This window comes from Gracilinanus agilis, chromosome 4 (assembly GCF_016433145.1).
Source record: "Gracilinanus agilis isolate LMUSP501 chromosome 4, AgileGrace, whole genome shotgun sequence".
Lineage (NCBI taxonomy): Eukaryota > Metazoa > Chordata > Mammalia > Didelphimorphia > Didelphidae > Gracilinanus > Gracilinanus agilis.
In genome coordinates this window covers 34,853,769-34,881,282 of record NC_058133.1, presented here as the reverse complement: position 1 = coordinate 34,881,282, position 27,514 = coordinate 34,853,769, and the positions used below count along the sequence as shown (strand labels likewise).

At 51.0% G+C, this 27,514-nt stretch overlaps 1 protein-coding gene across 1 annotated transcript; it reads left to right on the top strand.

The window, feature by feature from the left end:
• Positions 1-213: 213 nt before the first annotated feature.
• Positions 214-27,011, top strand: KDM4A (lysine demethylase 4A). Its single transcript, XM_044671631.1, has 23 exons — positions 214-294; positions 1,179-1,353; positions 2,180-2,355; positions 5,588-5,702; positions 10,067-10,260; positions 11,572-11,621; positions 12,133-12,236; positions 13,285-13,422; positions 13,885-14,108; positions 14,727-14,923; positions 15,255-15,511; positions 18,616-18,718; positions 21,195-21,376; positions 21,983-22,187; positions 22,801-22,877; positions 23,062-23,117; positions 23,675-23,783; positions 23,900-24,088; positions 24,749-24,919; positions 25,345-25,464; positions 25,637-25,729; positions 25,820-26,710; positions 26,743-27,011. The coding sequence occupies exons 2-22, from the start codon at positions 1,216-1,218 to the stop codon at positions 25,958-25,960; spliced, it is 3,039 nt and encodes a 1,012-aa protein (XP_044527566.1). The 5' UTR covers positions 214-294; positions 1,179-1,215; the 3' UTR covers positions 25,961-26,710; positions 26,743-27,011.
• Positions 27,012-27,514: the final 503 nt, after the last annotated feature.

Sequence of the window (27,514 nt, the reverse complement as noted above, 5' to 3'; positions counted from 1 at the left end):
GTTGGCGTTTCCTCCTGGCAACAGACACGGCCGGCGGAGATTGGCCAGCGGAGCAGTCCCTAGCTCCGGTCCAAGTCCTGGCTCGTGCTTATTGGCTGGTCTTAGAAAAGTTGCTGACCGTCGATTGGCTGCGAAACGAGGAGCAGTGCGGCTGCGCGAGCAGGCGGGAGGCGGAGCTGATCAAGTCCCTGGTCGGAGGTGGTCGCGGTGGAGGTGGTGAGTCGCGTTCCGCGGAGCCCGAGGCGGCGGCAGCGTCAGTCCCGAGGCCCGTGACGGGGCGGCGGCTGCGCGTGGGTGAGCGTTTGGGGGTCTGTGGGCCCGGGATGGAATCTGAGGCCTGCACTCGGAGCTAGCTATTCCCGGGTGGGGGAGGGGCGGTGCGGCCCCCCGCGTACAGACTGGCAGCTCCCCCGGCCAATAAGAGGCGTCGCTGCATCTCCGCGGCTCTTCATTGATCCGCACCCGCTGCACACAGCCAATGAGCGCCATGGGGCCGTGCCCAGGCTTCTTCCTGCTGCTGTTGCTTCTGCTGCGGCTGCAGCGGCTGCTTCGGGTCGGCCCTTCGGTGGCCACGGGGTCGGGGTGGGCTCTTAACCTCTGCCAGTTGGCGGCCCGGGCTCCCGAGACCCCGCTGCCTCCAAGCCTGGCCGCCGCAGCCTGGGGACGGTGCACCTGGCGGCACGCCCGGCCTCCGGGCCCTCCTACAACTACTGAGCACTTTTCATCCTGTCCATAGCTGTTTGTCATTTGTCTCCTCCTCCAGGCTGTGAACTCCCACCTGGGCAGGGACTGACTGCCTTTTGCTTTTCTGTGTACCCCTTTCTCCCTCCGCCCATAGCACCGGGCCGCCTTTATTAACTGAGTGCATCTGGGCCATTGAGGGCTCCTCAGTGTAGCTACTGACAGAATCCACCCAATGGCCCTGCCCTGGAGAACCAGATTCTTAGAGCAAGTGTACACTTATGAGGTACCTGTAGTGTGCCAAAGACCAAAGATGGTCAGGCCCTGGAGCTCAGTCTGAAGGTGGAGACAGCATGCAAATGAAGCAAGTCCAGCCAACCAACATTTACTGAGCATGTGCTCTGTGCCAAGCGCTGGGATACAAGGAAAGGCAAAGCCTTTATGTCCCTAGGCCATTGGGGAGATCAAGAGAACTCAGCTTTTTTTCCTTTCTTCAGATTCCTTGAATTAGTAGAACTCAGAAGAGAGGGCAGCATGGCTTCGGAGTCAGAGAGTTTGAACCCCAGCGCCCGCATCATGACCTTCTATCCCACCATGGAGGAATTCCGCACCTTCAGCCGCTACATTGCTTACATTGAATCCCAAGGAGCCCATCGAGCTGGGCTGGCCAAGGTCAATGAGCTGGGACCCTTTCCCCTCCCAAGCTGTGTGTCATTATGCTTTGGTGGGGAACCCCCTTCCCCTAACCTAGGGCAGGCTCCCTAGCCTGGCAGCTAGACATGACCCTAGAGTCCAAGAAAATCCAGGCCACATTCTTGTGAAATCTCAAGAAAGAGCAGCATTCAGTACTGAGAGACTTAGGGAAAGGATGGTTAGCTACCCAGAGGAGCTGGCTTCCTAGATCTCTTAATAATAATAGTAGCATTTATATAGCACCTGCTGTGTGCTAGGCACTGTGCTAAGTGAGGTACAACTATGATCTCATTTGATCCTGACACAATCCTGGGAGGTAGGTACTATGATTATTCTCATTTTACAGGTGAGGAAATTGGGGTGGACAGAGATTAAGTAACTTGCCCAGATTCACATAGCTAGTGAGTGTGTGAGGTAGGATTTGAACTGAAGTCTTTTTTTTTTCTTAAACCCTTATTTGATTTCTTAAAATCTATACTAAATATTGATACCCAGGCAGAAGAGCAGGAAGGGTCAGGCAATGGGGATTCATTTGCCCATGGTCACACACTGAAGTTTTCTTAATTCCAGGCCCAGTGTTCTATCCATTGTACCACCTAGCTGAGGAAACGGTCATGACACTCTCTTGGGCTTTGTTACCCAGCCTGTGGCCTCATTTCAGGTGGTGCCTAGGTATCCTTGACAAAAGCAGTCAGCTTTTTTGGTCTGAGGTGGGACAAGGTGCCCCTGTATTGATGGGTATAACTGCTTAGATGAGGCAGCAGCCTCAAAGGCTGAGCACTCATTCTTGGATCTGTCCTTGCAGGTGGTTCCTCCCAAGGAATGGAAGCCCCGATCGAGCTATGATGACATTGATGACCTGGTCATTCCAGCCCCCATCCAGCAGGTGGTGACTGGACAGTCTGGCCTTTTTACCCAGTACAACATCCAGAAGAAGGCCATGACTGTGCGGGAGTTTCGAAGGATAGCAAATAGCGACAAGTGAGTAAGGAGCACATGGAGTGTCCCATAGCCCTCCAGCACCATCCATTACTCCCCTTTCTTTTTCTTGCTGCCCTGGAAGGCACAGCCTCCTGTTCTAGTGCCCTGACAGTCTCTTTGGTCCTCCTTTTCCTCTCCTGCCTCATCCCCAGGCAGAGGTGCTCCCAAAGAGTAGTTAGTGTTTCTGTAGCTTGGGTGACCAAACCAGATCTGGGGGGAAGGGAGGGGTGGGGGAGGTGCTGTCTCATCTGAGCAACCCTGTCCTCTTAGTCTTAGCCCTAGGAGAGGGCTGAGATCAAAGGGAACCCTTTCTGTTCCTCTGATGTACATGCCCACTGTTCTGCTGCCTTCTGCCTATCACTGCTGCTGGTGCCCTTCATTCCCTTCTCTTCCTTGGTTGATCTGTGAGCTTCCTTGTTTTCCTTTTCTGGGCTCCAAGGACTGAGGCTTTGGAGATTCCCATTCACGATCCTAATTTCAAATGAAGAAACTGGACCAGGGTGGGCAGTTCATCCAGTCCAGTCTCTTCATCTTTGTAGATAAGGAAACTGAGGCCCAAAGAAATCAGGTGACTGGCCTAGGCTAACATGAATAGGAAGTGACAGAGCCAGGATTTGAACTCAGGTCCTTGGCTCCCAATTTCAAGGTTCTCTGCCTTTTGTTACAATTAAAAATGATAAAGAGTGGGATTATAAGAGAAATTAATATTTTAATTGCCATGGTCATGTTGGTAAAATATATATGACCCCGCCTGACTATCTTTAAAATTACTGCCCGTCTATATCTCCACCCATCTTCCTAGTCTCCCAAGCCAGAGAGCCCACTCAGGTAACAAAGAGGCCTTCTCCAGGCTGCCCTCCAAATTTAAGTTGCCCCTCGTCCAAAAACCGGAAACCCATTGGATCATGGGGAATGTAGTCTCAAAGTCCCCATGTGTCCACAGGAAGTTTGTAAGATACTTTTAAATGGCACTTCCCTGAATTCCAAACACACACTTTTCTTTGGTGATGTATGGAAGGTCATACTATTACCAAGTGTCAAGAGCAACCACTTAAATTGGAGGCCTCTGACACCAAACAACCTTTTTCTTCTGCCCTCCTCACCCCACTGGTGACTTGGTTATTCCCATGCCTGTTCCTTTTTAAATACTTTGTTCCTTAAGACTTAATTTACTGCAGAAAAGGCATGGATTTGGAGTTCTCTCTGTCTCTAGCTCAGATTCCTGACTTTTCTTATTTCTCTATGGAAACTTATGCTGTCATTCAGATAGGTGAGTCTACTTCAGCTTCTTTGGCTTCCCCCGGACCCCAGCCTTCATGCTTTGGACTTTGGGGCAGGACAGTCAAGGTTCTGGTATCATCACCTTCTCCAGTCCAGAACCTTGGTGTGGTTCCCAGAAAGGGCTGCTTCAGGCTGCACTGTGACAATGGCTCAGCCTTGAACTCCTCTGCCTCACCCCTTCCTGCCTCACTTCTCCTTGCCTTTGCTCTCAGGGGCAAAGGGGCTCCTCTTCCCATTTGGGAGGGGTCTGCTGCCAGACATGAGGATGGCCTGGCCCATGGATGGATGGATACAGTCACTCCCCAGTTTCAACTAGGCTTCCCTCCTGCCCTTCTCCCAGGACATGACCTCACTGACCTGACCTGGTCTCTCTTGAGTCTCTTCTTGTCTTCTCTTGGCCCAAGCTTCCCACACCGTCCATGCCATAGCCTTCAGGGTTCCGTCAAACAGTCCCTTTTTTCTTGTGGAGTGTCTAGTTCCTTCTTGGTCCCCTCCTTCCACTTCAGTTTTCCCCTTCCATATGTCCAGGATCAAGCTACTCCTTATGAAGCAGGCAGATCAGCATCCCTCTGTGTTGGGAACTTATTGTTACTGCCAGGCTTGGAGCTTAGCTGTAGAGGACCAAGCTGCTTAGGTTCTTTGTGCTCATATTGCTATAGACTTGGAGGTCCCAGGCCTCTGACCCTCTTGCCCTTGGCCATTCCCTCAGTGCCATGCTATCTGTTTCTTCTGGTGGCTGTCAGAGTTCTTGGAAAGAAGCTACATTTGGTCTGGTTCTAGGTGCTCACTCTTCAGAACTCTGCCTCTTTTGCTGCACTGAGGCAACTCTTTCTTGTCTGATTTCATCCTTGTTTCACCATCTAATGCCCCAGTGCTTCTGTGCAGCCGTTGTTCCCTTGCCTTCTGAACAAAGGTTCCTTTGGGCTTTTCTGATGGCTTTTCATCAGCTTCTATTCATTGGTTCCCTGAGGTCCTGCTTTGGACCTTCCCTTCCCTTTCAGCATTTGCTTAGTGGTCTCATTCCCTATCATGTCTTCAGCAATGATATTTCTCTACCTGCCTGATGGACAGCTCTGCCATTATGGCCCTGGGACCTCCAATCTGCCTTTCCTTTCTCCTATCTTGGATGTTTACCAAGTATAGACCTCCCAGGGGGCAAAAGCTGCCATCCCCCTGGCTGAATCCTTGGAGTCATCATCACCTGCCTACCCTTCCTTGCCTCACCTTGAGGTTTGCTTTGAGGGATCTCCTTCAGTCCTATAACTAATTGTCAAGGTGAAGACCTCATCTCTTTTTGTTTTTAACTCTCACTTTCCATTTTAGAGTCAACACTGTGTATTGGTTCCAAGGTAGAGAAGAGGGATAAGGGCTAGGCAGTGGGGGGTTAAGTGACTTGCCCAGGGTCACACAGTATTTGAGGCCAGATTTGAACCCAGGACCTCTTATCTTTTGGCCTCGCTCTTAACCCACTATGCGCCTGAAACCTCATCTTTTCTTACTCTTGAAATAGCCTTTGAATTAACGTATCCTATTACCTTTTGTTGTTTCTTCTCTAGTTTATCCTCTGCCCTGCCTGCTGCCTATTTTACTGACTGTCTCTTAAATAATATATTCTAGAATTGTGCATGTGCTCAGTGGCCAGCTCCCAAGGATCTGGTCTGGCCTGGGGCTTTCCAAGCAGCTTCTTTGAGGACCCTCTTAGTGACTTGGGCCCTGCATCTCCAGGTTCTTCTGCAGGATGTCCTTGCCCTGTGACTTCTCCCAGCAAGAAGCAGCTGTTGGGTCTTGGGTTAGAGGCAAAATTGAAGGCAGGAAGCATGCTTTTCTCTGCTGCCACTTTTCTGACTCCTTGACCCCAGGATGAGAGATTCTCCTGATACTGTGTTGTCCCTTTGAGATGGAATGATTAAGTATTTTGCATCCTCATTTGTATCCATTTGTTCTTTTGAAGATACTGTACCCCACGATATAATGCCTTTGAAGAACTTGAGCGAAAATACTGGAAAAATCTAACATTCAACCCTCCTATTTATGGTGCTGATGTGAATGGAACACTATATGAAAAGGTAAGGGGGGCTTCTGGGCAAGCAGGATGGTCTAGGGAATAGAGGAACAGCCTTGTAGGTGCTAAGACCTGGTTTTGGATCCTACCCTATAGAGAACTTGAAAACTCCTCTTTTAGCTCAGGAGGGCCAATGAAAGAATGGATGGGAATGGTTTGTAAGTGGCAGACATAGGCATTGCTCTTGGTGTCCCCTCCTGCAGAGATGTGTTGTGCCTAACCCTTGGGAAGACTTTTCTTGTCCTTGGAGATGCAGTTCTTGTCTTGAATATAACATTTTTGTTGCCTTTTTATCCCCAACTGTTGGAATGGAGCTTGGCCCACAGGACAGAGCTTTTCCCCTAGTCTTGTGGTTCTCCTGTTCCGTCATGGCTGAGTGAGACCCATTTGTATTTTAGCTCCCTTCTTTGGGTAGAATAGCCCTTGGGTTCTTTCTTGTGAGGCTGACCGAGAGAGTTTAAACTCTTTATCTTTTGTCTACTATGTGTTGGTTCTAAGGAAGAGGACTGGTAAGGGCCAGGCAATGGGGATTAAATAACTTGCCCAAGGTCACACAGCTTGGAAGTATCTAAGGCTAGATTTGAATATAGAACCTCCTTTCTCCAGGCTTGGCTCGCTATCTACTCAGCCACCTAGCTGTCTCATTGGTCCTGTCATCTTATAGTAGTGCTCAGAAGCGTAAGCAGAAATAACGCTAATGAATACTTAGTCATTCCTAGTCATTCTTCCTTGCTCTACCAGGCTGATATCCCTGTCACCAGGCCTGTGCAAATCTGGTAAGATCTGTTTCTGGTACAGATGGGATCCTTTTCTAGGTGCTCATGGACCATCCTTTTAATAAAATAGTCTTTAAATTTTGCCAGTAACTGAAGTCAGTCTCACCAGCCTACTGTTGGTGGATTCCACTTTTGAGAATGGAACCATTGACCCTTTTCCAAAGCTTCTGTCTCCCTCCTGACTCACCAGTTTTTCAGGACCTCCTGGCCCTACTTTCCTTCTCAGTCATATGTGCTAGCCCTTTGAGTACTCTGTCCATTCCCCAAGGTCTGTGAGTTGAGTTTAGGAAGGACTCAGAGTTGAGCTCCTACTCCTTCCCTTAAGACAAACAAGAGAGGAAGAGGAACTGGGGAGGAGTGGCTGGATTGGACCCAGTGTTTGCTGTGGTACTTTGTGCCATAGACAAGGTGGTGGAGAGTTTCACACAGGAAAGGAGAAGTCAGCAGCCATTGATTAAGTACCTATTGTGTGCTCCAGGCCCCGCACTAAGAATTAGGAATACCAAAAAAAAAAAAAAAAAAAAAACCAAAAGACAAGTCTGTCTTTATGGAATTCAAAACTGAACAGGGGAGACATCATGCAAACAAACATGTACAAACAAGCTATAGATAGGATCAATAACTACCAGAGGGAAGGCACTGGAATTAAGAGGTGTGAAGGCTTCCTGTGAAAGATGGAATTTTAGTTGGAACTTGAAAAAAGCCCTCAAAGTCTGGAGTCCGAGGAGTGAGAGCATCCTAGGCATGGGGGATGGCCAGAAAAAGTGCCCAGAGCCAAGAGATGGAGGGTCTTCTTCATGTTCACTGGATGGAGGTGGGGAAGCAATTACCTGGCAGCAGTGAGGGCCCTGTTGATGTACATACAATGGTGGGGACCCAGTCAGTGGGTTTGGTTTTCTCCACTCGGATTCAGCAGCACATTTCAGGGCGAAGGCAACAGACAATGGGAACAATTGTAGGCTGAGACTTGGCCAGACATCATCAGTGATATATAGGGTGCCAGGGGCTCAGGAGAAGAGGACAGTATTGAGTTGGAGTTATTTGACAGTCGGTCAAGATAAGGAGAAGAGAGGAGATGAACCAGGAGAGAACTGAGGGGTTGGGGATGAGAGGGTCACAGTGTGGAATGGGAGAAATGATCTGAATGGCAGCAACAGCCAGCATGTGTGTCATGTGTAATCTCTGGCCCACTGCCAAAGCTCTGAGCTCACTCCCAGGGGCAAGTTCAGAATCGGCTTCAATCAGATCAATGCTCTGTGACTAAAGCAGAATGAAAAAGAAAAGGCTCTCCACTTGCACACAAACTCTCCATCCTGGGATCGGAAATCCAGCCTCAGACACTTACTAGCTTAGCTGTGTGATCTGAGCAAGTCCTTTCAACATCTTGTCCCTCAGTTTCCTCATCTGTAAAATGGGGGTGATAATAATACCATCTAACTACCAGGGTTGTTTCAAGGATTAAATGAGATAATATTTGCAATAGGTTTATTACACATAGGCACTAAGTAAGTGCTTATTCTCTTCCTTTCCCCTAAGAAGATATCCATTCTATTTCAGGCTTTATTTAATCTCATTCTAAACTCTGGGACCTAAGACCTGTGCTCCAAAACACTACACCTTCTCTTTGTTGTAGTCTGTTGTTTAGCCCCAAAGTCAAGATGGTCATCCAGCCTTTTAGAACTCTACTGGGGAGGTCTACTTGCAGAGGGAAAATTCTCCAACTTGCTAGAGAGTCATTCTTCCCCCTCCCCCACTGTCATGTGGGTTCCCTGTCACTCTAGACAAATAGCCCTTGCATGTAGGCACTCCCAGCAGGGAAAGAACTAGAAGGGGAAAGGCCTCTCTCCTTTGCAAGTGTGTAGGCAGCAGCATAGCTCCAAAAACTGGGAAGGACAAGGCCTAGGCTTTTATTCTTCTTCTTCATGGCAATGACCCTGGCTAGAAGGGTCCAGGAACTCTGCCACTCCAGGAGTGCCCTGTAGAGGCACTGCCTGACCCTCCTGGGCCATTTAAAAGGGGGGAGGGGTGCAGGGTAGTCTCCTGACCCACTTTAGATTAGAAGCCTTCCTTCTCCCAAGGTCCCATGCTGTCTTCTCTGGCAAAGTGCCCCCTACCATCATCCCTGGCTTCCCTATTGTCCATAAAAGGTCCCCTGTGCCCCTCATCTTTTTAGGTTGTTCACTTGAGCCAACCTTTCCTGACAGCTGCTATCTGTTGTTTCTTTTTCTCTTCTTATTCATGTTCCTTGGAAAAGCCATTTATTAGGGGTAGCTAGGTGGTTCAGTGGATAGAGAACCAGACTTGGGAGTCAGGAGAACCAGGGTTCAAATGTGGCCTCAGATACTTCCTACCTGTGTCATCCTGGGCAAATCACTCAATCCCAACTGCCTAACCCTTTGAGTTCCTCTGTCTTGGACTCAATACTTGGTATGAATTCTAAGACAGAAGACATGAGTTTAAAAAAAGAAAGTCAGGAGAGGGGTGGGGATGGTTTCAGCAGAAAGAAAACAAATCCTGTTTTAGATATGTTGAGTCCGAGATGCCCCAGAGACACCTGGGATTGGATCTCAGGAGAGAGATCATGGCTATATATAAGAGGTCTAGAAATCAGTAGTATAGAAATGATCAATCCCCCCCACACACACACACTCCCCTCACACACAAAAGAAGTGCTTGAGATTCTCAAGAGGGAGATGACACAAAGAAAAGAGAAGAGGGTCCAGGACAGAACCCCGCAAGACATGACACAGATAAAGGACATTGAAGAGATAGGAGGAGCGCCAAGAACATCAGGAAAACCTAGAGGAGATAGTGTCCAGTCAAAACCAACTTTAAGTGCCAGGAAACATAGGGAATCAACAATGAAGGAGACCATTAGATTTGGCAAAAAAAAGAAATGATTGGTACTTTGAGAGCCAGATTGCAGTGAGTTTTGAGAGAAAAGAGAGAAATTTTGAATGGCTTTTTCTTTAAAAAAAAATTCTGACCTTCAGTTTTCATATCAATTCCAAGATAGAAGAGCACTATTCACTGGGCCACCTAACTGCCCCTTCTTCCTGACATTCTATTACTGTTCTAGGGTACCCTCTCTTCTCTCAGTCTCATCACTTCCTGTTCATAATTGTTCTTTCTAAGCCCCTATTAATCTGTGAGTCCCAGTTTGATCCTGGGCACAGGGCTCCTTGACAGCAGGTACTTTCTCTTTGTCGATGGCTGGTATGTTAGACTAAGGGGGGGGGGGACAGCTTTATAGGATGGGTCATAGGCAGGAAGTTACCTTCTACTTCCCCTTCACTTGGGTAGGCAGGTTAAGGGTGGGGTGGCCTGGGACCAGATCTCTGCTGCATGTATGTCTTCTTTGCAATTTACACACTGTATCTCAATTCCCCTGGCTTCATCCAGCCTGACCTAGGGACTTGGTGGTCTTCCCTGTGCCCTCTCTTCCCTCAGAGAGCAGTGTTTCTTCCCTAAACAGTCCTGCTGCCACCACTCACAACCTGCTGGGAATCCCATTCCTAGAGCTCGTGGGGTGGGGAGAAGGGGCCCTTGCTGGGTCTTCTCCCCTTCCTAACCTCTGGCTTATGGCCTGTAGCATGTAGATGAATGGAACATTGGACGCTTAAACACCATCCTGGATGTCGTGGAGAATGAGAGCGGCATCACCATTGAGGGTGTCAACACTCCCTACCTCTACTTTGGCATGTGGAAGACCTCTTTCGCCTGGCACACAGAAGACATGGACCTGTATAGCATCAACTACCTGCACTTTGGTGAGCCCAAGTCCTGGTGAGTCCAGCTGGCCAGCCTACCTGATGGTAGGGCCCCTGGGTGCCAAGGGGAATATAGGAGGATGAACATCGGTGGAAGTCCCAGGCTGGGGAGGGTGGGTTCTGAGAGTTCTGCTCCAAACTTAGTTTCTTTGGAACTGAAGACAGCTGAGGGGAGTGGGATAGGAAGAAGGACTAGGAGAGAGGGCAGCCTGCCAAGGGAGGCCTTTCAGGGACAACTGCTTCAGTTCAGCACCATTGGTATTTGTATTTGACTCTCTGGGCCCAGGGGAGTCACCAAAGGTTCTGGATTATTAGAGTGACATACTTAGACCTAGACTTGAATAAAATGGTTTTGGCAGCCATGTGGAGGGTGGGTTGGCAAGGGGAGAGTGAGAGACTGAAGACATGAGACTTGCCCCAGGATGGCAGCAGTGAGTGTGGAGAAGGGTGGGGGGGGGAGGGGGAATGTGAGAGAGCTAACTGAGGGTGAATGGACAGGGAACCTGGCTCTGGGGGGTTGGGTGGGGGGCATAGGGAAAGAGAAGATGCTCCTGATGAACATTTCTGAAAGGTGAATCCACATGTGCCCTGGGCACTGACAGGGGAGGGATAGCTGCTTTAGGAAGCTAGGGCAGGGCCTACAGGGAGAGTGGTTCATCATGAAATGGAAACAAAGGGTGCAGTAAATGAGAAAGACTTGGGCATGGTGGGCACAGAGGCATTGGTCACAGTCCAGGTCACCAGGAGCAAGTGGCTGTTAAGCCAAGAACAGAAGAAAGCAGGCTCCTGAAAGCTGAAGGGGTACAGCCTTGGGTCCAGGGAGGGGGCTGAAGTCTGAAGTATGCTCAGAGCTGATGGGTGACTATGGGTGGTTGCCTTGGACCTTCTTGAGGTTGAGAATAAATAATGGGGGTCAAGCCTCATGTAAACCTCTAAGTGCTTGATATCATTATAGTTGAAGGCTGCCTTAGCAGCTGCGGGTTTCTTGGAGATATTTGGAGATAGACTGACCCCTCTTGGCACAGGCTTCTCTTTGGCCCTGGGCTTGGGGCTGCTGCAGGCAGGAGATTAGTCAGCTGCCAGGAGCAAGAAAATTTTAGGGGCCAGGTAGCTCTTAGGTAGCTTTGCCTAAATCACCATTCTCCAAAGAAGTGAAGCCCCTGAGGTGGGCAGCTTTTCACTCCCTGCTCTGAGATTTCCTCCTTGTTGCACCTATCCTGGACTTTGGGGCTGCAGGCTGCAGGCTGCAGGGTTGAAGAGACAAGGTAAGAAAAGTCAAATGTGTCCCTGTCCCTGCCCCATCTGTAATACTTCTGTGTGCTTGTAGGTACTCCATTCCCCCAGAGCATGGCAAACGTCTGGAGCGGCTGGCCAAAGGTAATGAATTCTCTGTCTTGGCTTTTTTGTCAGCTATTTCTCTGTGGCAGAGTGGCCCAACCCCTCCCCTTCTCTGAGGGCATTCCCCTTTCACCGCCAACTCCCATTCCCTTCTGGAGCAATCGGGCTGTCCTGCTACCTGATGGCCACAAAGCCATTACTTTGTTTTGGAGGTGTTTGGTTCTTGGTTTTCTTTGCTTTGTTTTGCCAAGATAGGAAGCAGGGGCTTTCACATCTAAGGTATGTGCTAATGCCAGTGGTGGGGTTGGGGCGGGGGTATGAGACTGTAGCTCATGCTAACGGGCCTTAGTGTGGCTTCTCTAGGCAGGTGGCAGAGGCTAGAGCCTTCAGGAAGAAGTGTGCTCACTCATTCCAGAGGCTAAGATATGCTTGGGAAGAGCCTATTGGCAGTGTAGGGGGCTGGGCTCCCCATTGCTCAGGTCTCCTCTTGCTCTTCTTGGAAGCTTTATGCTGGGGAGCTGGTTGTAACCTCTCTTCCTCTTCTACACAGGTTTCTTCCCAGGAAGTGCCCAAAGCTGTGAGGCTTTTCTCCGCCATAAAATGACCTTGATTTCCCCTTCAATCCTGAAGAAGTATGGCATTCCCTTTGATAAGGTGGGTCCTTATTTTCTGGCCTAGCTTTGGCTTGAGGCCTTCTGGGAAGATGATGGGTCACTTTCTAAGCTTTGGATTTGGTCCTGGCACATTATCAGCTACAGGTGGTACATTTGATCAGTGGCCCTTTTTGTTTGTTTTTTAATCTTTTGAATTTTGTTTAGTATTTCCCAATTACATGTTAGAAATATTCATTATTTAAAGAATTTTTGCATTCCAAATTCTCTTCATTCCTTACTATTGTTCTCCCCCCATCTGCCTTGAGGAGGTAATTTTATATTGATTAGACGTGTGAGGTCATGCAGACCTTATTTCCATATTTGTCATGTTTCAAAAGAAAACCAAACAACCCAACAAAAAAGAGAATTTTTAAAAGTCTGCTTCAATCTGCATTCAGAGTTCATTGGTTCTCTCTCTCTGAGGCAATTGGCATTTTTCATTGTGGGTTCTTAGAATTGCCTTTAATTGTCGCATTGTGCAGAATAGTTCAGTCATTCACTATCCATCATTGTACATTGTTGCTGTTACTATGTAAGGTTCTACTTCCCTCTGCATCAGTTCATATAAGACTTAATGGTTTTTTGTGTTTTTTTTAATGTCCCCATGTTATTTCTTATTGCCTAATAGTATTCAGAATTACATCCCATAATTTGTTTAACCATTCCCCCAATTGATGAACATCCCCCTAACATCCAGTTCTTTGGAGTGTAGCTGTTTTTGCTCTCTTCTTCTTTCCAGATTTGGGGCCCCTGGGGAGGGAAGGACTCCAGGTGTCTGTGGGACAGAAGAGAGCATGGCTGGGGTCAGGAGAGCCTCAAGAGGTCTCCTGTGGCTGAACAAGCATTTCTCACCCTGATCTGGTGATAGAAATGGGGGATGGGGGAAGAGTTACCTTGGCACGTACTTGTGTGGGCTGGGAAATCTGGAAAGGAGCTCCCTGAGCTGGCATCCCCTCGATGCTCAGATGATGACTCAAGGCTGCCCATCCAGCAAACTTCCCTGAACTGGGCTCCACTTCTCCATCTGATCTTCTCCCTCTTGGCTTTAGGTGACTCAGGAGGCTGGACAGTTCATGATCACCTTTCCCTATGGCTACCATGCTGGCTTTAACCATGGGTTTAACTGTGCTGAATCTACCAACTTTGCCACCCTCCGTTGGATCGAGTATGGCAAGCAGTCTGTTCTGGTGCGGACAGAACCTAGAGGGCAGCCTAGAGGAACTGTACCTGTGGGCAGGGCAGGGGGTGGAGTCCACCTTTAGTCTGGGGGATGGAAGGCTCAGGGAATATTCTATTGGGGTAAAGGACTGTCTTGGGGAAGGGGGAAGGCTCAGGCTTGCTCCTCTGATCCCTGAGGGGCCAAACCCAATTCTCTAGGGAGACATTTCTGAGGGGGTTAGAGGGGAAGCTTAGCTCACTGGGTATGCCGGGGAGCTCCTTGGGTGGCTTAGGGGAGCTCTGGAGGAAGAGCCAAAGAGGCACTATGCATCATGGCATCATGGGTAGATGCATCATAGTATATAATACAGAGCCACATGTGAGTGAGAGTTGGGGTAAGGACCCCCAGAGTTTCTGTGAGCCTTCTGGGCAGTGGCAAGTTTAGGGCCAGCTATGGGGCCTTGGTGGCAGCTTTGTTTCTTATAACACAGTGCTCTTGCCGGAAGGATATGGTGAAGATATCCATGGATGTGTTTGTACGGAAGTTCCAACCTGAGCGGTACAAACTCTGGAAGGCAGGCAAAGACGCCCCTGTCATTGACCACACTCTGCCCACTCCTGAGGCAGCTGAGTTCCACAAGGAGGAGCAGCAAGAGTGCCCAGAGGAAACTCTGGATAGCAATGGGGACCCAGCTGGTGAGGAAGCCAAGAAAAGGTAAGTGAGATCTGCTTCTGACAGTCATAGAACTTGTGTGTCAAGGACATGGGCAATGTTGGGCTTCTCTTCCTTGTGAGTGCTCAGAACAGACTCTTGGTCCTTTGGGTCCCAGAGAATGCCTCTGGGGACAGAGAAGGGGCTCTTGAGTCAACATGTCTTCTTGTTATGGACCCAGATCTCTGCCAGGGTCACTGTCTCACTCTGGGGGCACTGGCAGAGGGTGAAAACACTCTTTAAGAGTGAGGCCAGCCCAGGAGTGGGTGAAGCTTGGCTGAAGGAGGTGGAGGTTAGGGTAGGAATGGCTCCTGGGAATGAGCAGATCAGGGAGGGGTGTCATGGAAGATCAGTGATCCAAAGATCCTAGGTGCCTAGTCTGACCCCTTTGTTTTATAGAAGGGGAAGTTGACACCAAGAGACGTGGTGTCATCTTGGCCTAAAGAAGAGTTATGAGAGGGAGTGAAACTTCCTCCTACTGTACCATTACATGAGAACAGGAGCTCCCTGAGGGCAGGGCCTGGACCTTTGTATTTTGCTCTGCTTGTCATAGTGCTTGGAAGATTGGACCCTGCAGAGAGCCATGCTTTCCAACTAGGAAGGTTTCTGTTTCTCTCACAGCCCCACCAGGCATCGGATTGGAGCCAAGAGGCACCGAGTGTGTCTGGAGGTGCCTCAGGAGGTGAGCCAGAGCGAGGCTTTTGCCCAGAGAGAACCTTATGAGATGGATGGGGAGCAGGTGGCCTTTCCTTCTGGGAAGCCCTGCCCAGGCTTGGTATCACCTCTGCGAGCTGAGAATGGTGCCCTCGCTTCGACAGGTTAGTCTCTTCTTTGTTCTCCAAGCCAGGCTTGACTCAGGACCACAGGCTTAGCCAGCCTCTGTACTCCACTCAGGCTTGGTGACTAGGCTGCTTTCAGTAGCTCACAGTCTTCCCTCTGAGATGGGAAGGAAAGAGAGAAATTGCTTGGCTGAGGATAGTAGGTTAGGTGAGGGAGGGGGCACTGGAAAGGGCCGGGGTGTGTTATAGCCCTCTGACTGGGCAGATCCCCCTTGCAAGGCATAACTATCTAACTAGCTGTTAGCTTGGTGGTGATTACTGCCCTCCAGCCTCACCAAGAATGGCCTACTGGCCCTCACTGTCCTTCCAGGCCTCACTGGGCTTTTGCTTTCAGATTATCCAGACTCCACTGAAGTCAAATTTGAAGAACTCAAGAATGTTAAATTGGAAGATGAAGAGGAGGAGGAGGAGGAAGCAGCAGCTTTGGACCTCTCTCTATCTGGCACTGCAAGCCAGGCCTCCAAAAAGAGCCGAACTCGTTCTGAGACTCGATCTCATCGAACTCGCCGGGCCCTGGCTGCCCATAGCTGTGCCCAGGATGATGATTCAGAACAAGAACTCTCCGAGGTGCTGGCCGTGGAGGGGTGGGTTAGGGTAGCCAGGCCTGAGCTCAGATGTACTTCTTTAGACTTGGGGGCTTGGGCGGGGGGGGGTCTTCGGGAGGGCCTGCTCTGAGTCAGAAGCCTTTGGTTCTGGCCCTTCCCCTGGTGGTTCAGTGGAGAGACCAAAGTTGTTTTTTTTTGTTTGTTTGTTTGTTTTTTTAAACCCTTCTGCCTTTGGAATCAATCCTATGTATTGCTTCCAGGGCAGAAGAGCAGTAAGGGTTAGACAATTGGGGTTAAGTGACTTTCCAAGGACCACAAAGCTAGTTTTTAAGGGCAGTGTCCACACTTAGATTCTTCTGCTAAATTAGAGTTTTAAAGATCAGTCAAAAGGAAAGATAGAGCTTTGCAAACATTGCCTAGGTATCTACTCTGATCACTGTGGATGGCATGTACATAGAGGGCCAACGGCCTGGGTCCTGCCCTTGAGGAGCCTATTGCCCAACCTGTGTGTGGAGTTCTCCTTGCCTCCCTTGGGTCTGGCTCAGCTCAAGGACTCTAGATCCAAGGCATGATGGGGGGACTCAAGTTTCTGCCATTGGCAGGCTGATCCCCTGTGGGTGAACTGTGTGCTCAGACTGGCAGCAGCCCCTTGTCTTTGTGAAGTACCCCAGGCCTGAGCAGAATTTCTCCTTAATACTTGGAGATTCCCCAGTCATCCATCTCTGCCCAAGGGTGAGGTGACAAAGGGACCATCGATGTCTCGGAGCCACTGTCAAAAACCTCTGCTCCTAATGAGTCAGTCAGGAAGCGTTGACTGAGTTCCTTTGTGTGCCTGGCACTGTGCCCCATGGGCCCTGGGCATCCTGCCTGATGCAAAACTGAGAGCACCCATCTTGGTTTGTGGTGTAGGAGGCCCAGAATACTAGAAACTCTGGGGCATCAAGAATGACTTGTAGGAGCTGAACTTTGAAGGGAAGGAGGGATAGAGAAAGGCTAACTTGGAGACGATCACCTGTAAGAGAAGACAAGCATATCAAGGGAGATTGGGAAAAGTTTCTTGTGGAAAGTGGGATTTGAGCTGGGCCTTGAAGGAAGCCAGGAGGTAGACATGAGGAGGGAGGCCAGCCCAGGCAGGGGTATTGCCAGTGGCAACTCCTGGAGTCTGGAGTTTCTTATTTGAGAAACAGTTAGACCTGTGTCACATGGAGGGCTAGGAAGAGGGAGAGTAAACTGGAAAGGTGGGAGAAGCCAAGTTACAAAGGCTTTGAACGCTAAGCAGGGGAATTTGTATTTGACCTTGGAGCCACCAGAGTTTGATGAGTAGGAGGGTGACACGATGAGATTTGTGCTTTAGGAAGATGAGCTTGGAAGGCTGAGTGCAGGATGGCCTGGAGGAGAGGAGGTGGGGATGGATGGCAGCTGGCAAGCTATTGAGGGCCTGTAGCACAGGAGTGGCAGTGTCAGGAGAGAGAGACCAGAGATACAGTGAAGATAAATTTGATAAGCCTCAGTGATAGACTAGATCCAGGTGATGAGAGTAGGGAGTGGAGGCTGACCTCTAAGTGCAAGCCTGGATTACTTGGAGGAATATGGAAGTTGGGGGAGTTTGGAGTATATTGCAAAGGGGGCTGCAAGGTGGCTCAGAGAGGCAGGCCTGGAAATGGGAGGTCCTGGGATCAAATCTAACCTCAGACACTTCTTACTTGCATGACTCTAGACTGATCACTTACCCCACGTTGCTTTGCCCTTACTGCTCTTCTTCCTTGGAACTAATACTTAATATTGATTCTAAGACAGAAGGTAAAGGTTTGCAAAAAGAAAAAAAGTTATCTGTGGAACATATCTAGGTGGATGTCAAAGGTAGGGCTGGATAGGTAGGTCTGAGAATTGTCAGAATGGAGTCATAACAGCATCTATGGGAGGAAGGCAGGGATTATAGAGATTCCAGAGAGGGAAACGAGACAAGGACCTAGGAAGGAGCCTTGGATAAAGACTCAGCTTGGGGAGGCTGAATGGAGCAGTGGGACAAGGCAGGAGAACTGTGAGAGAGCTTCCAGAAGAGAGTGGGCTAAGTGTCAGAGGTCCAGTGAAGTCAAGGATGAGGCTGAGGGAAGTCCAGTAGGTTTGGTGATTAAGGAGATCCTTGGTAACTTGAGACGTGCTTGAATGATGAGGTCAGAAACCAAACTGTAGAGAGGAGAAGAGGTGGAGGCCTATTGTAGATGGCCTTCTCAAGGAGTTTAGCCACAAATGGGAGGAAGAATGCAGGACAATAGCCAGTGAGGATAGGAAGGAGGGAGGGTGTATAGAATAGTGTTGAGGATGAGGGCAACAGTGGGCTTGTTGGGAAGTAGGCAGTAGACTGGGAGAGATTGAAGGGAAGAGCATGGCAGTGATGGAGAGGTAAGTCTGTTGGAAGAGGTAGTAGAGAAGCAGATCATTTGTGCAGGTAGAGAGGTTTACTTTGTCAAGGACACGGGACTCACTTCTTCATTACAGACAGGAGGAGGTGACAGATTTTTGAGTGCATTAGCCTTTGTTGGGTTAGGGATGGAGAATGCCCCAATTTGGATTGATTTCTTTGGCTCCACATTTCTACCTCCTGACTCCAGTGGGCAGGGCATTGTTGAGTGTCTATAGCCTCACGGACCTTTTAGGAGAGATGATGTGCTCTGTGTACAGTCTTTGGGGATTGTGAGTACATCTTTCCAGCTGGGGTTGGAAGCAACCATCTTTCTTGAGAACTTGCCTTTAAGAAGCTGAGCCTTTGGAGCAGCTAGGTGGTTCAGTGGGTAGAGTCAGGCCTAGAGATGGGAAGTTCTGGGTTCAAATCTGATGAAACTGCTACTTCAGATTCTTCCTAGCTGAGTGACCCTGGACAAGTCACTTAACCTCACTTGCCTAGCCCTTACCACTCTTTTGCCTTGGAGCCAATACTTGGTATCAATTCCAGTAGACTGACACTGAGCAGCAAACATTCCCCCCAGTGGAACCCACACCCCTAAGGACGAGATGGCAGAACATCTTTTTTGGTTGGGCGGGCTAGTTCTTATTGGGGTCCTCTCATGTTGACCTTGCTTGCATCTCTGTACTGACCACCCCGAGTGACTGCTGTCATTAACCTAGGCTGCAGAAGAGGAGAATCAGAAGGCCAAGGGTCGCCGGCAACCCTTGAGCAAACTTCCACGGCATCACCCACTTGTAGCCCAAGAGTGCGGCAGTGACGATGGTGAGTGCTACAAGAAGGAGCAGGCAGGCTTGTGCTCTATGCCTGGAGCCCAGCTTGAGGGTCCTGTGGGTGAGGGATCCAGATCATTGTATCTTGGAGCATTGTGGCAAGGGAGCCACCTGGGCCTACAGAGCCCAGGCCCTTCAAGCCTTCCCTTGCTCCTTTGGGCTCCAGATTGGCCATACTTCCCTGCTGCTTAAGCCTCTTCAGATGAGCCCATGCAGACATTTTCTAGGCTTCTCCTTCGATGGGGGCTTGGGCCTGTTAGATGATGCCCTTCACAGTTCCTTGTGACCAGTAGAGCTGGTTAGAACTTGGGTGGGGAGTGAAAGTTCTGAAGCATTTGGCAGGATGCACAAGCAAGGGAGCCCAGGTTCCTTGCAGTGAAACCATTGATTTAGCCCTTGTCAGCCCCTGCATAAACATTCTGAAAGAGTGCCCTGACAGCTTGCTTCAAATGCAGCTTGGGCTTGGGTGGGCTGAGGTCTTCCTCTTTCTCTGCTTATGTTCCTCATCCTGGTGAGTTTGGTTTTTCTGTTTCTGCTGACTTCACTTTGCAGCAAGCAGTTCATATAATTTCTTCCAAGCTTCTCTGTAGTCATCGTTTGCCATTTCTTAGTGCATGTTCGTGGACCCAGCTCAATCATTAGCTAAGCCTTAATTTATGGATGTCTCATTGATTCCCAGCTCTTGCTAGGCTGAAATTGCTGCCAGGATGTTTTTGTCAGTAGTCAAGAGTGATTATCAGTAAACATTAAGGAAGTGTCTGCCATTTGCAGGCACTGTGCCAAGTGCCAGGTTTACAGAGAGAGGCAAAAGTGAATCCTTGCCTTCAGGGAGCTTCAAGTCTAGGGGAGATAACATCCAAACAAGCAGCATACTGGACAAACTGAAAAGGATCAGCAGATGGGATTAAGTGGGGTGGGGAAGGGCTCCTGGTAAGAGGCAGCCAGGAAAGCCAGGAAGGGGAGTGTTCTAGGCCATGGGGCACAGCCAGAGAAAAGGCCAGGAGAATGAAGTCTTATTTGGAATATCTGGAATGTTGTATTTGAGAAAGAGTAAGAAGGCCAGTGTTGCTGGCTCACGGAGGCTGGGGGGTGCTGGTGGAGGGCTAGAGTAAGATCTGAGAAGATTGGAAAGTCAAAGGTGAGGATAAATGATGAAGGGTTTTGGAAGGCCAAACTGGGCTCTGTTTTGCAGAAGAGATAGGGAGCCACTGGAGTTTATGGAGTAAGGGGTAACAGACCTGTGTTTTGGGGAAATCACTTTAGTAGCTGAGTAGAGGATGGATCGTAGAGCAGAGACTCACCCCATAGGCTGGTGCAGTAGTCCAGATGGGAGGGCAATGTCAGAGGAGACAGGAGGGTGTTATAGAGAGACATTCTCAAAGTTTGAGAAAGCCAGCACTGCACCAGACTTTTTTTTATGAGACAGATAAAAGTCCTAACGACTAGATCAGGGAGGGATCAAGCCAAGAAGAATTCTAGACCAATGTTATTAATGAAAACCCCAAAGCTAGCATTATACATAATAGGAAAGCTTTTCTAGTAAATGCAAGAGTTAAGCAACGATGCCCTTCTCAGTTGTTTAACAGAATTTTAAAATTCTTAACAGTAAAAACTGAGGCTGAGTTCTCATTACCATTTCCTACTAAGCTAATGGAGGATAGAAAGGGAAGAGGTGGAGTCTGATGCTGCAAGAAGGGAGGAGATGTCTGTCCTCCTACCTGAGTTAGGACTTGGCCCCATTGAGACTGACTGCCCTTATCTGACCATCCAGGCCCCCCCACCCCTAATGCTGTTGGCCTCATTCCCCTTGGACCCCAAATGTGTCTAGCCATAGAGGCAGTGAGGGAGATTTGAAGAATTCCCTGCCTCTCCTTTTTGGATACTGATTTTTTTTCCCCCTTCCCTATGTACAAATGTGTGTTATGTCTTAACTTTCTGTTTTAAGTTTAAAACACAGATGTAAAAAATGACTAGAGAAAGAAAATAAAAAAGGCTTTTTAAAAGGCAGATCCAGTAGACAGAATATTGAGACTTGAGTTCAAATGCTACTGCAGATTCTTGAGTTTCCTCATCTGAAAAAAGGAGATAATAATGGAATCTACCCCACCAGCTTGTAAAGTGCTTTCCAAACTATATCCGCACACAATGTAGGGAGGGAAGTCTCACTTAGACTAAGTACCAAATTCATAAAACCCCTGGTGGGGTCCCACTCCTAGGACAAGCACATTCAGTACCTATGTAGATACACTTAGAAAATGTCTTCTGCTTCTTGTTTTCTCTTCTGGCAACGTCTCCATGAGCAGCCCACTCAGGGCACCAGTCCTTCCCCGAAGTGTGAAACAGCTTGGTGTTCCTTGTAGGGCATCACTTTAGAGCTTCGGGTGACTAGTGAGGATACTGTTTGTTTAGGGCTTTGGACTGCCTGGCAGGCCTGAGCTCCCTCACTTGGAACCTAATGTCGGTTGCAGAGACTGTTGAACCACTGACCCCAGAGGAAGAGGCTGAAGAGACAGAAGCATGGGCCAAACCCCTGAGTCAGCTCTGGCAGAATCGACCCCTGAACTTCGAGGCAGAAAGGGCATATAATGAGAGCATGGCTCAGCAGCCTCCACACTGCGCGGTCTGTTTGATTTTTCAAACCTACCATCAGGTGAGACCTGAGACAGGGACAGTTGTTCCTCAGACAGCACCTGTGCCGTCCAAAGGCTCTTGCTGGGGAAGAATCAGAGTAAATGAAGCTCCATTTGAGCCCTGCCTTCATGGCTCTCAGTTTTTTGGGTGGGATGTGGGGGGTGGTGAAAGGCTCCATGATATCCTCTCTTGCTGCAGGTCCTTAGGGTGAGGTAGGGTGTGACTGGCTAGGGTCACTAAGAAGCTCAAGATAAGGGACAAAAGTTTGGTTAAGAATGGACTGAATCCAGAAGCCACCACAGCTGCCTTAGCTGTGCTGCATCTTTGACCATCTTCAGATTTGTGAGCTGCTGTTGAGGGGGCCTCTGGAGGTCATCTAGCTGAGCCCCTATATTCCTTCCCACTCCACGTGCATTTGGAAGTACACTTGGCTGTTGCTGTTGGTCTGGCTGTGGGCAGCAAGCCCAGGGTGGAGAGACGGGGTTATACCTCAGACCTCATCTCCAGGATCCCCGTTTCTTGTATTTGATATTTCTGGCAGGAGCATTATTGTCTTCTATGCAGTGTGCAGCTGCATGTAGAGATGTTCTCTCATGCCCACTGGGGCTTACTGCCTGTCTCTTAGGCTGAGGGAGGAGGCCACAACCAGAGTTGGACAGGTGGATCTGACACAGAGCCAGGGAGACGCAGAACCAAGCCTCTGATTCCTGAGATGTGCTTCACTGCAACAGGTTGTAGCACCGACCTCAGCCTTTCTACCCCCTACCTGGAGGAAGATGGCACCAGCATCCTGATCACCTGCAGGAAATGCCGTGTCTGTGTCCACGCTAGTGAGTGTTAGGAGCCTGCATGTTGGGGAGGGGCTGGAGTTCAGGAGTCCCATCTGTCAAGCATAGATGGAGTACCTGCTGTGTGTGTAACTACAGAGACAAAAGGCCATCATTCTTCCAATGCCAGGGCACTGGCTGCCAGCATTGTCTGGGGTCGGGCAATGTCCTGTTCCTTTGGGGCTTAGCAAGACCCTATTGATGTCTTAGAGAGAAGACAGGCAAGACTGACTGTGTGAAAGGGCTTGAGGACTCTGAAGGCCAATAGTCTGGGGGATGTCTGGGATAGGGACGGGCAGAGGGGACTGGACTGAGTGTCACGTCCACTACGAGCCTCCAGCTAGTGGGGCTTTGGGCAAGGAAGGGCCTTGGAACTTAGCCTCAATTTCTTCATGTATCGTTTAGGACTAATTTCTACTAATTTAGGACTATATTAGTACCTCTCATAAAGGTTCAGATACCAATAGTAAGCACTCCTGGTATGTAAGAATAATAGGACAGCTGGAAGGGCGCTTAGGAGGGACAGGCATTCAGACCCGTGCCCACAGGCCCTCCTCCTGGGAGGCCCAAGGGAGTATGGGGCTCTCCCTGAGGGACTCTGCTTTGTCTTGGTTAGGCTGTTATGGAGTCTCCCCCGAGCAGGCCTCAGATGACTGGATGTGCTCTCGGTGCGCAGCCAACGCTTTAGAGGAGGTGAGGAGTGGTTGGGTGAGGGCAGAAACAGTGAGGCACAGAGCCCCTGCCCTGGCACAAATGGAGCAATGCCTCCGATGGGGAGGAGGGGAGCAGGCATCAGTAGCCCCTCAGGGCTTTGCTGCCTATGGGGAGTCTCCTCCAGGCAGCCACTGATGCCCCAATGCTCCTGCTCCCCTCCCAGGGTTGCTGTCTGTGCTCGTTGCGAGGAGGAGCCCTTCAGAGAGCCAATGACGATAGGTGAATACCATGGGAGGCTGCCCCCACTTCTAACATGGCGAGTGGGGCGGGAGGTGGAGAAATGGTCATCACTGGGGCTCTGAGGGGTGGGGAGGCAGGGGAATGAAACATGAAGTGGTGGGGAGCACTTTGGAAGTTGGGTGACTGAAAACCTTGTTTGGAGGGGCTGCTTTGGGGAGAGCAGAGTATGGCAGATGGGTTAGCTTTTGGCACTGCTGAGGCTGTGGGCATGTGGGTCAGTCTTTGATGGAGTGGGTAAAGATGCTCAGGAGCTGCCACCTAAGGGTCTCTGTGCTAGAGTGGCTGCCCATCCCCATGGGAGGGCCCAGGAGAGAGCCTCATTGGGCTTGTAGGAGTGGGCACTGTCTCAGAAGGAAGCTAGCTCTGGGTCTGCAGCTCTAGCCACCCACGGCAAGCCCAGTATTCTGCCCTGGATCATGCCTGTGATTGGGGGGGGGTCTCTGCCACTTAGCCACAGCAGGCTTCATCTGAGCAGGGCTGGCTGTGGGTTAGGGCAGGCCGTGACGAACCCCCTCTGCTTGTTGTCCTGGTGGTAGGTGGGTCCACGTGATGTGCGCCATCGCAGTCCTGGAAGCCAAGTTTGTCAACATTGCTGAGCGCAGCCCAGTAGACCTGAGCAAAATCCCTCTTCTCCGCTTCAGGCTGGTAAGGGCGAGGGGCCTCGGCCTGGTGGGCAGCTGGGTCTGACGGTTGTCTGCAGGCCTCAGGTTGGAGCCTGGGCCCTCTGCTCCTGTAACGGGGCCCCCTTCTGTCTGCTGCAGAAATGCGTCTTTTGTAAGAAGCGGAGGAAGAGGGTGGCCGGCTGCTGTGTCCAGTGCTCCCATGGCCGCTGCCCAACCTCCTTCCATGTGAGCTGTGCCCAGGCCGCGGGGGTCATGATGCAGCCGGACGACTGGCCCTTTGTGGTCTTCATCACCTGCTTTCGACACAAGGTTCCTTCTCAGGCAGAGGTGAGGGAGGGAGGGAGGTAGCCATTCGGAAGAGGCAGGCGAGACAGGGAATGGCCAGCAGTCCCCGGGCATGGGCGCTCATTCTCTCCAGAGGCTGTCTCAGAGCAAGAAGGCTGCTGGAAGGCCAGCATCTCAGCTGGAAGGGCCACAGTTTAGATCTGGGCTGCTTGTTCCAGTCTTAGGTGGCCTGGACTGGTTGGTAGTTGGTTTTTGACATATGAAAGATCTTGTCCTCAGCAGTGGCTGAGGGGGCCCTGTGGTCCCCATGAAAGCCCTTCCGAGCTGTGAGGAAGACCGCTAGCCTTCTCTCTTCCAGATCCTTAAAAACCTCTCCGCAAGCTGAGGGTTGCTGGTGTGCACTGGCACAGGGGCCAGGCTCCTTCCCGGCTTGGACACTCACCCGTGGAAACGCGTGTTGAGGCTCAGATGGTCTAGGACTTGGTCCTATTTACTGGGCCAACTTAGTCCTTCCGGGCAGGAGCTGCTCTTTGGCTCCCATTGGGGTTTGAGGAGGATTATGGAGGGAGGTGGCCAGAGGCAGTCATAGGGGGGAGCAAGCCAGGGCAGGCAGGCAGCAGCGGGACTCTGCAGCACGGGTGCTGTAGGGGCCATGCCACCGTGCCTGGTGTGGCCTGACCTGGGCTTCTGGTTTCCCTTCAGCGTGCCAAGGGTGCCCTCCAGGACCTTTCTGCAGGCCAGACAGTCATCAGCAAGCACAAGAACGGCCGCTTTTACCAGTGTGAGGTGGTCCAGCTTTCCACCGAGACCTTCTACGAAGTCAATTTTGATGATGGCTCCTTCAGTGACAATCTCTATCCTGAGGACATTGTGGTAACTCATACCTCTCATAGCAACTGAAGCTGCTGGGGTGGTGGGGTGGTGAGGAGGGCCTTCCTCTTCCTCTTGGGCTGCCCTCTTCAGCCTGCCCTTCTCTGTGTGGCTGCCTCTTCTTATAAGAAAGAGCCTTGGACACTGACCTACCTCTGAAAAGCAGAGTGGGTTGGTCTTAGGCCTTGAGCCTTCAGGGGGAGTCTCAGTGCATGATGTTGAGGAAGATGCTCTGGGCCTTGTACCCTGGGTTCAGAGGCAGCATGGGGCCTCCCTTCCTCCTTGGGTCTCCTGAGTATGAGCATGAAAGAGGAAGAGGTATGACCGTGACCCTTCACCCTAGCTCCCTTCTCTCTGTGGGCCCTTGGCCAGCCTCCCCCAGCTCTGTTTCTTTGAGCCACCCTGGTTCTCTTCCTTTGCACCTTTAGAGTCGTGACTGTCTGCAGTTGGGTCCTCCTGCTGGAGGGGAAGTGGTCCAAGTGCGATGGACAGATGGACAAGTCTATGGAGCCACGTTCGTAGCTTCCCATCCCATCCAGATGTACCAGGTACTGGGCAGCCCTTGAAGGAGGCCTCCTCCCTTTCTTTCTTGTCAGGACATTCTCCCTCAGCTGGCTTGGAGGTGGGGCTGGGGAGGACTTGTGGCCACGGGGTTGGGCAGGTCCTGGACAGATGGGCAGTGAGGAAGGACACGGGGCTGAACAGCCAGGCCCCCTGCAGGTAGAGTTTGAAGATGGCTCCCAGCTCATGGTGAAGAGGGATGACGTTTACACGCTGGATGAGGAGCTCCCCAAGAGAGTCAAGTCCCGGCTGGTGAGTGACTTGGAGGCTGGGGGGGCTGGGTTGGGGGCGACCCAGTCTAGTTCTGAGTTGGGTCATGACTGACAGTCCTTCTCCTTGCAGTCAGTGGCATCAGATATGCGCTTCACAGAAATTTTCACAGAGAAGGACGTCGGGCAGGAAAAGAAACGGCAACGAGTGATCAACTCCCGATACCGAGAAGACTATATTGAGCCCTCGCTCTACCGGGCCATCATGGAGTAAGGGAGCAGGAGCCACACGGACCCAGCCTGGGAAGCGGGAGCACTCCAGGGCCCTGAGCCCCAGACACCCATGGAACTCAGAGCAGTACTTGGAGAACTGAAATTGTAAAAACTGAACGAATGAGCTCTTCCTCCTCTGACCCATTCCCTTCCCTGGTCCTCCTGCCGCACATGGCCATGGAGAAAGGAGGCTGAGCCCTGAGCCGGGCCCTGCGGCTAGCAGGAGCCCCCCCTGGAAGGGGCCGGGCCCTGCTGCTGGGGACTGGAGCTGGTGCTGTCCGCGCCCCCTGCACCCACGGGCGAGTGCAGTAGCCTGCTGGCCCTTGGCCAGGTGGATGGACAGATGGACGGAGCGAGGAACAGGCAGTATTACTGGTGCTTGCCCCCCTCCCTCCTTTTTATATTTATACATGTGTATGTTTGGTCTCCACCAGCTTCCGTTGGCTTCTGGCCGCAGCCCCCTATGTTGGGGGGAGGCAGGCCAGAAAGATTTACCTGAAGAAACTAAATGTGAAGAGCTATGCCCCTGTTTTGCCAACCTGGGACTAAGCTGGGCACTGGGAGCTCCTCCTCTCCCCTGGGGTGGGCTCAGGTTCTAGAAGCCCCAAGCTGGGGTGAGATGGGGGCGAGCCCCCAAGGAGTCCCCTTACTCTCCTCTGGGTGGTGGAGTCTCCAGATCCCCCTTCCTGGCCCTGCCCTCAGGCAGGCAGGCAGGCTGGGGGCTTCTTGGTACCCTGGATGGCACAGTGAGGTGGCTGGTGGAGGTGGGGGGGTGGGGGGGAGGGGGCATTTTAATGATGGTCAGTCAGGACCCCCTGCAGCAAGGGCAGAGGGAGGCTGCTGCTGCTGGGGGATGCCTGGCAAGCATTAATTGTTGAAGCCGTCAATCATGCAGGGGCTTGGGGGAGGGCCAGGCAGCTTGGGATGCCATGAATTTGCTGGGCGGGCTTGGGCTTCTGCCAGCCCCTTTCCCTGTGTGCAGGAGAACCAGGGATTTGATCTTTTGCCTTTTTGTTACACTCAAACGCTATAAAACCAAATTATTTTGAAAACTGCGTATGGTGTGGTTGGGAGCGGCAGGATTGTCCTCCGTGCCGGCTGGGAAGCCCAGGTCTCCCTCAGAACTTAGCCTTAGGAGAAGCTCCTCCTACTAGGGATGGAAGAGGGGTTGGGGGCCCCAGGAAAGGGTGAATGTCCCTGCTGCCCTCACATCGTACGGGGCCCGCATCCCATAGACCCGGAGCCGTGGGTCAGGCCGTCTGAGCCACCAGGGAATGGGGAAAGGGCTATTGTTTGTCCTGGCACCGAAGAGAGGACGGGTGGGGCCTTGGAGGAAGGAAGGCCTTGGAGGTCGCCCTGTGCCGCTGGACAGGTGGGCCTGCTGAGCTTGCTCCCACTGCCGCTGCCCAGGGAGGCCCATGAGGCATACCTGACCCTCCCTCTGAGGTGAAAAGGAGCCATTGGCAGAAACACCAATAAGAGAGAATCTCCAAGCCAAAAGAAAGGTTTGAGAGAGGGCCTGAGTCGGGTCAAGACCAAAGAGCCCGAGCCTTAG

Coding starts and splice junctions, on each gene's coding strand:
- KDM4A (XM_044671631.1), top strand. CDS start 1,216: ATGGCTTCGGAGTCAGAGAGTTTGAACCCCAGCGCCCGCATCATGACC. Junction 18,719..21,194: donor AGAGTGCGGCAGTGACGATG/GTGAGTGCTACA, acceptor TGTCGGTTGCAG/AGACTGTTGAACCACTGACC. Junction 22,878..23,061: donor CAGCCAACGCTTTAGAGGAG/GTGAGGAGTGGT, acceptor CTCCCCTCCCAG/GGTTGCTGTCTGTGCTCGTT.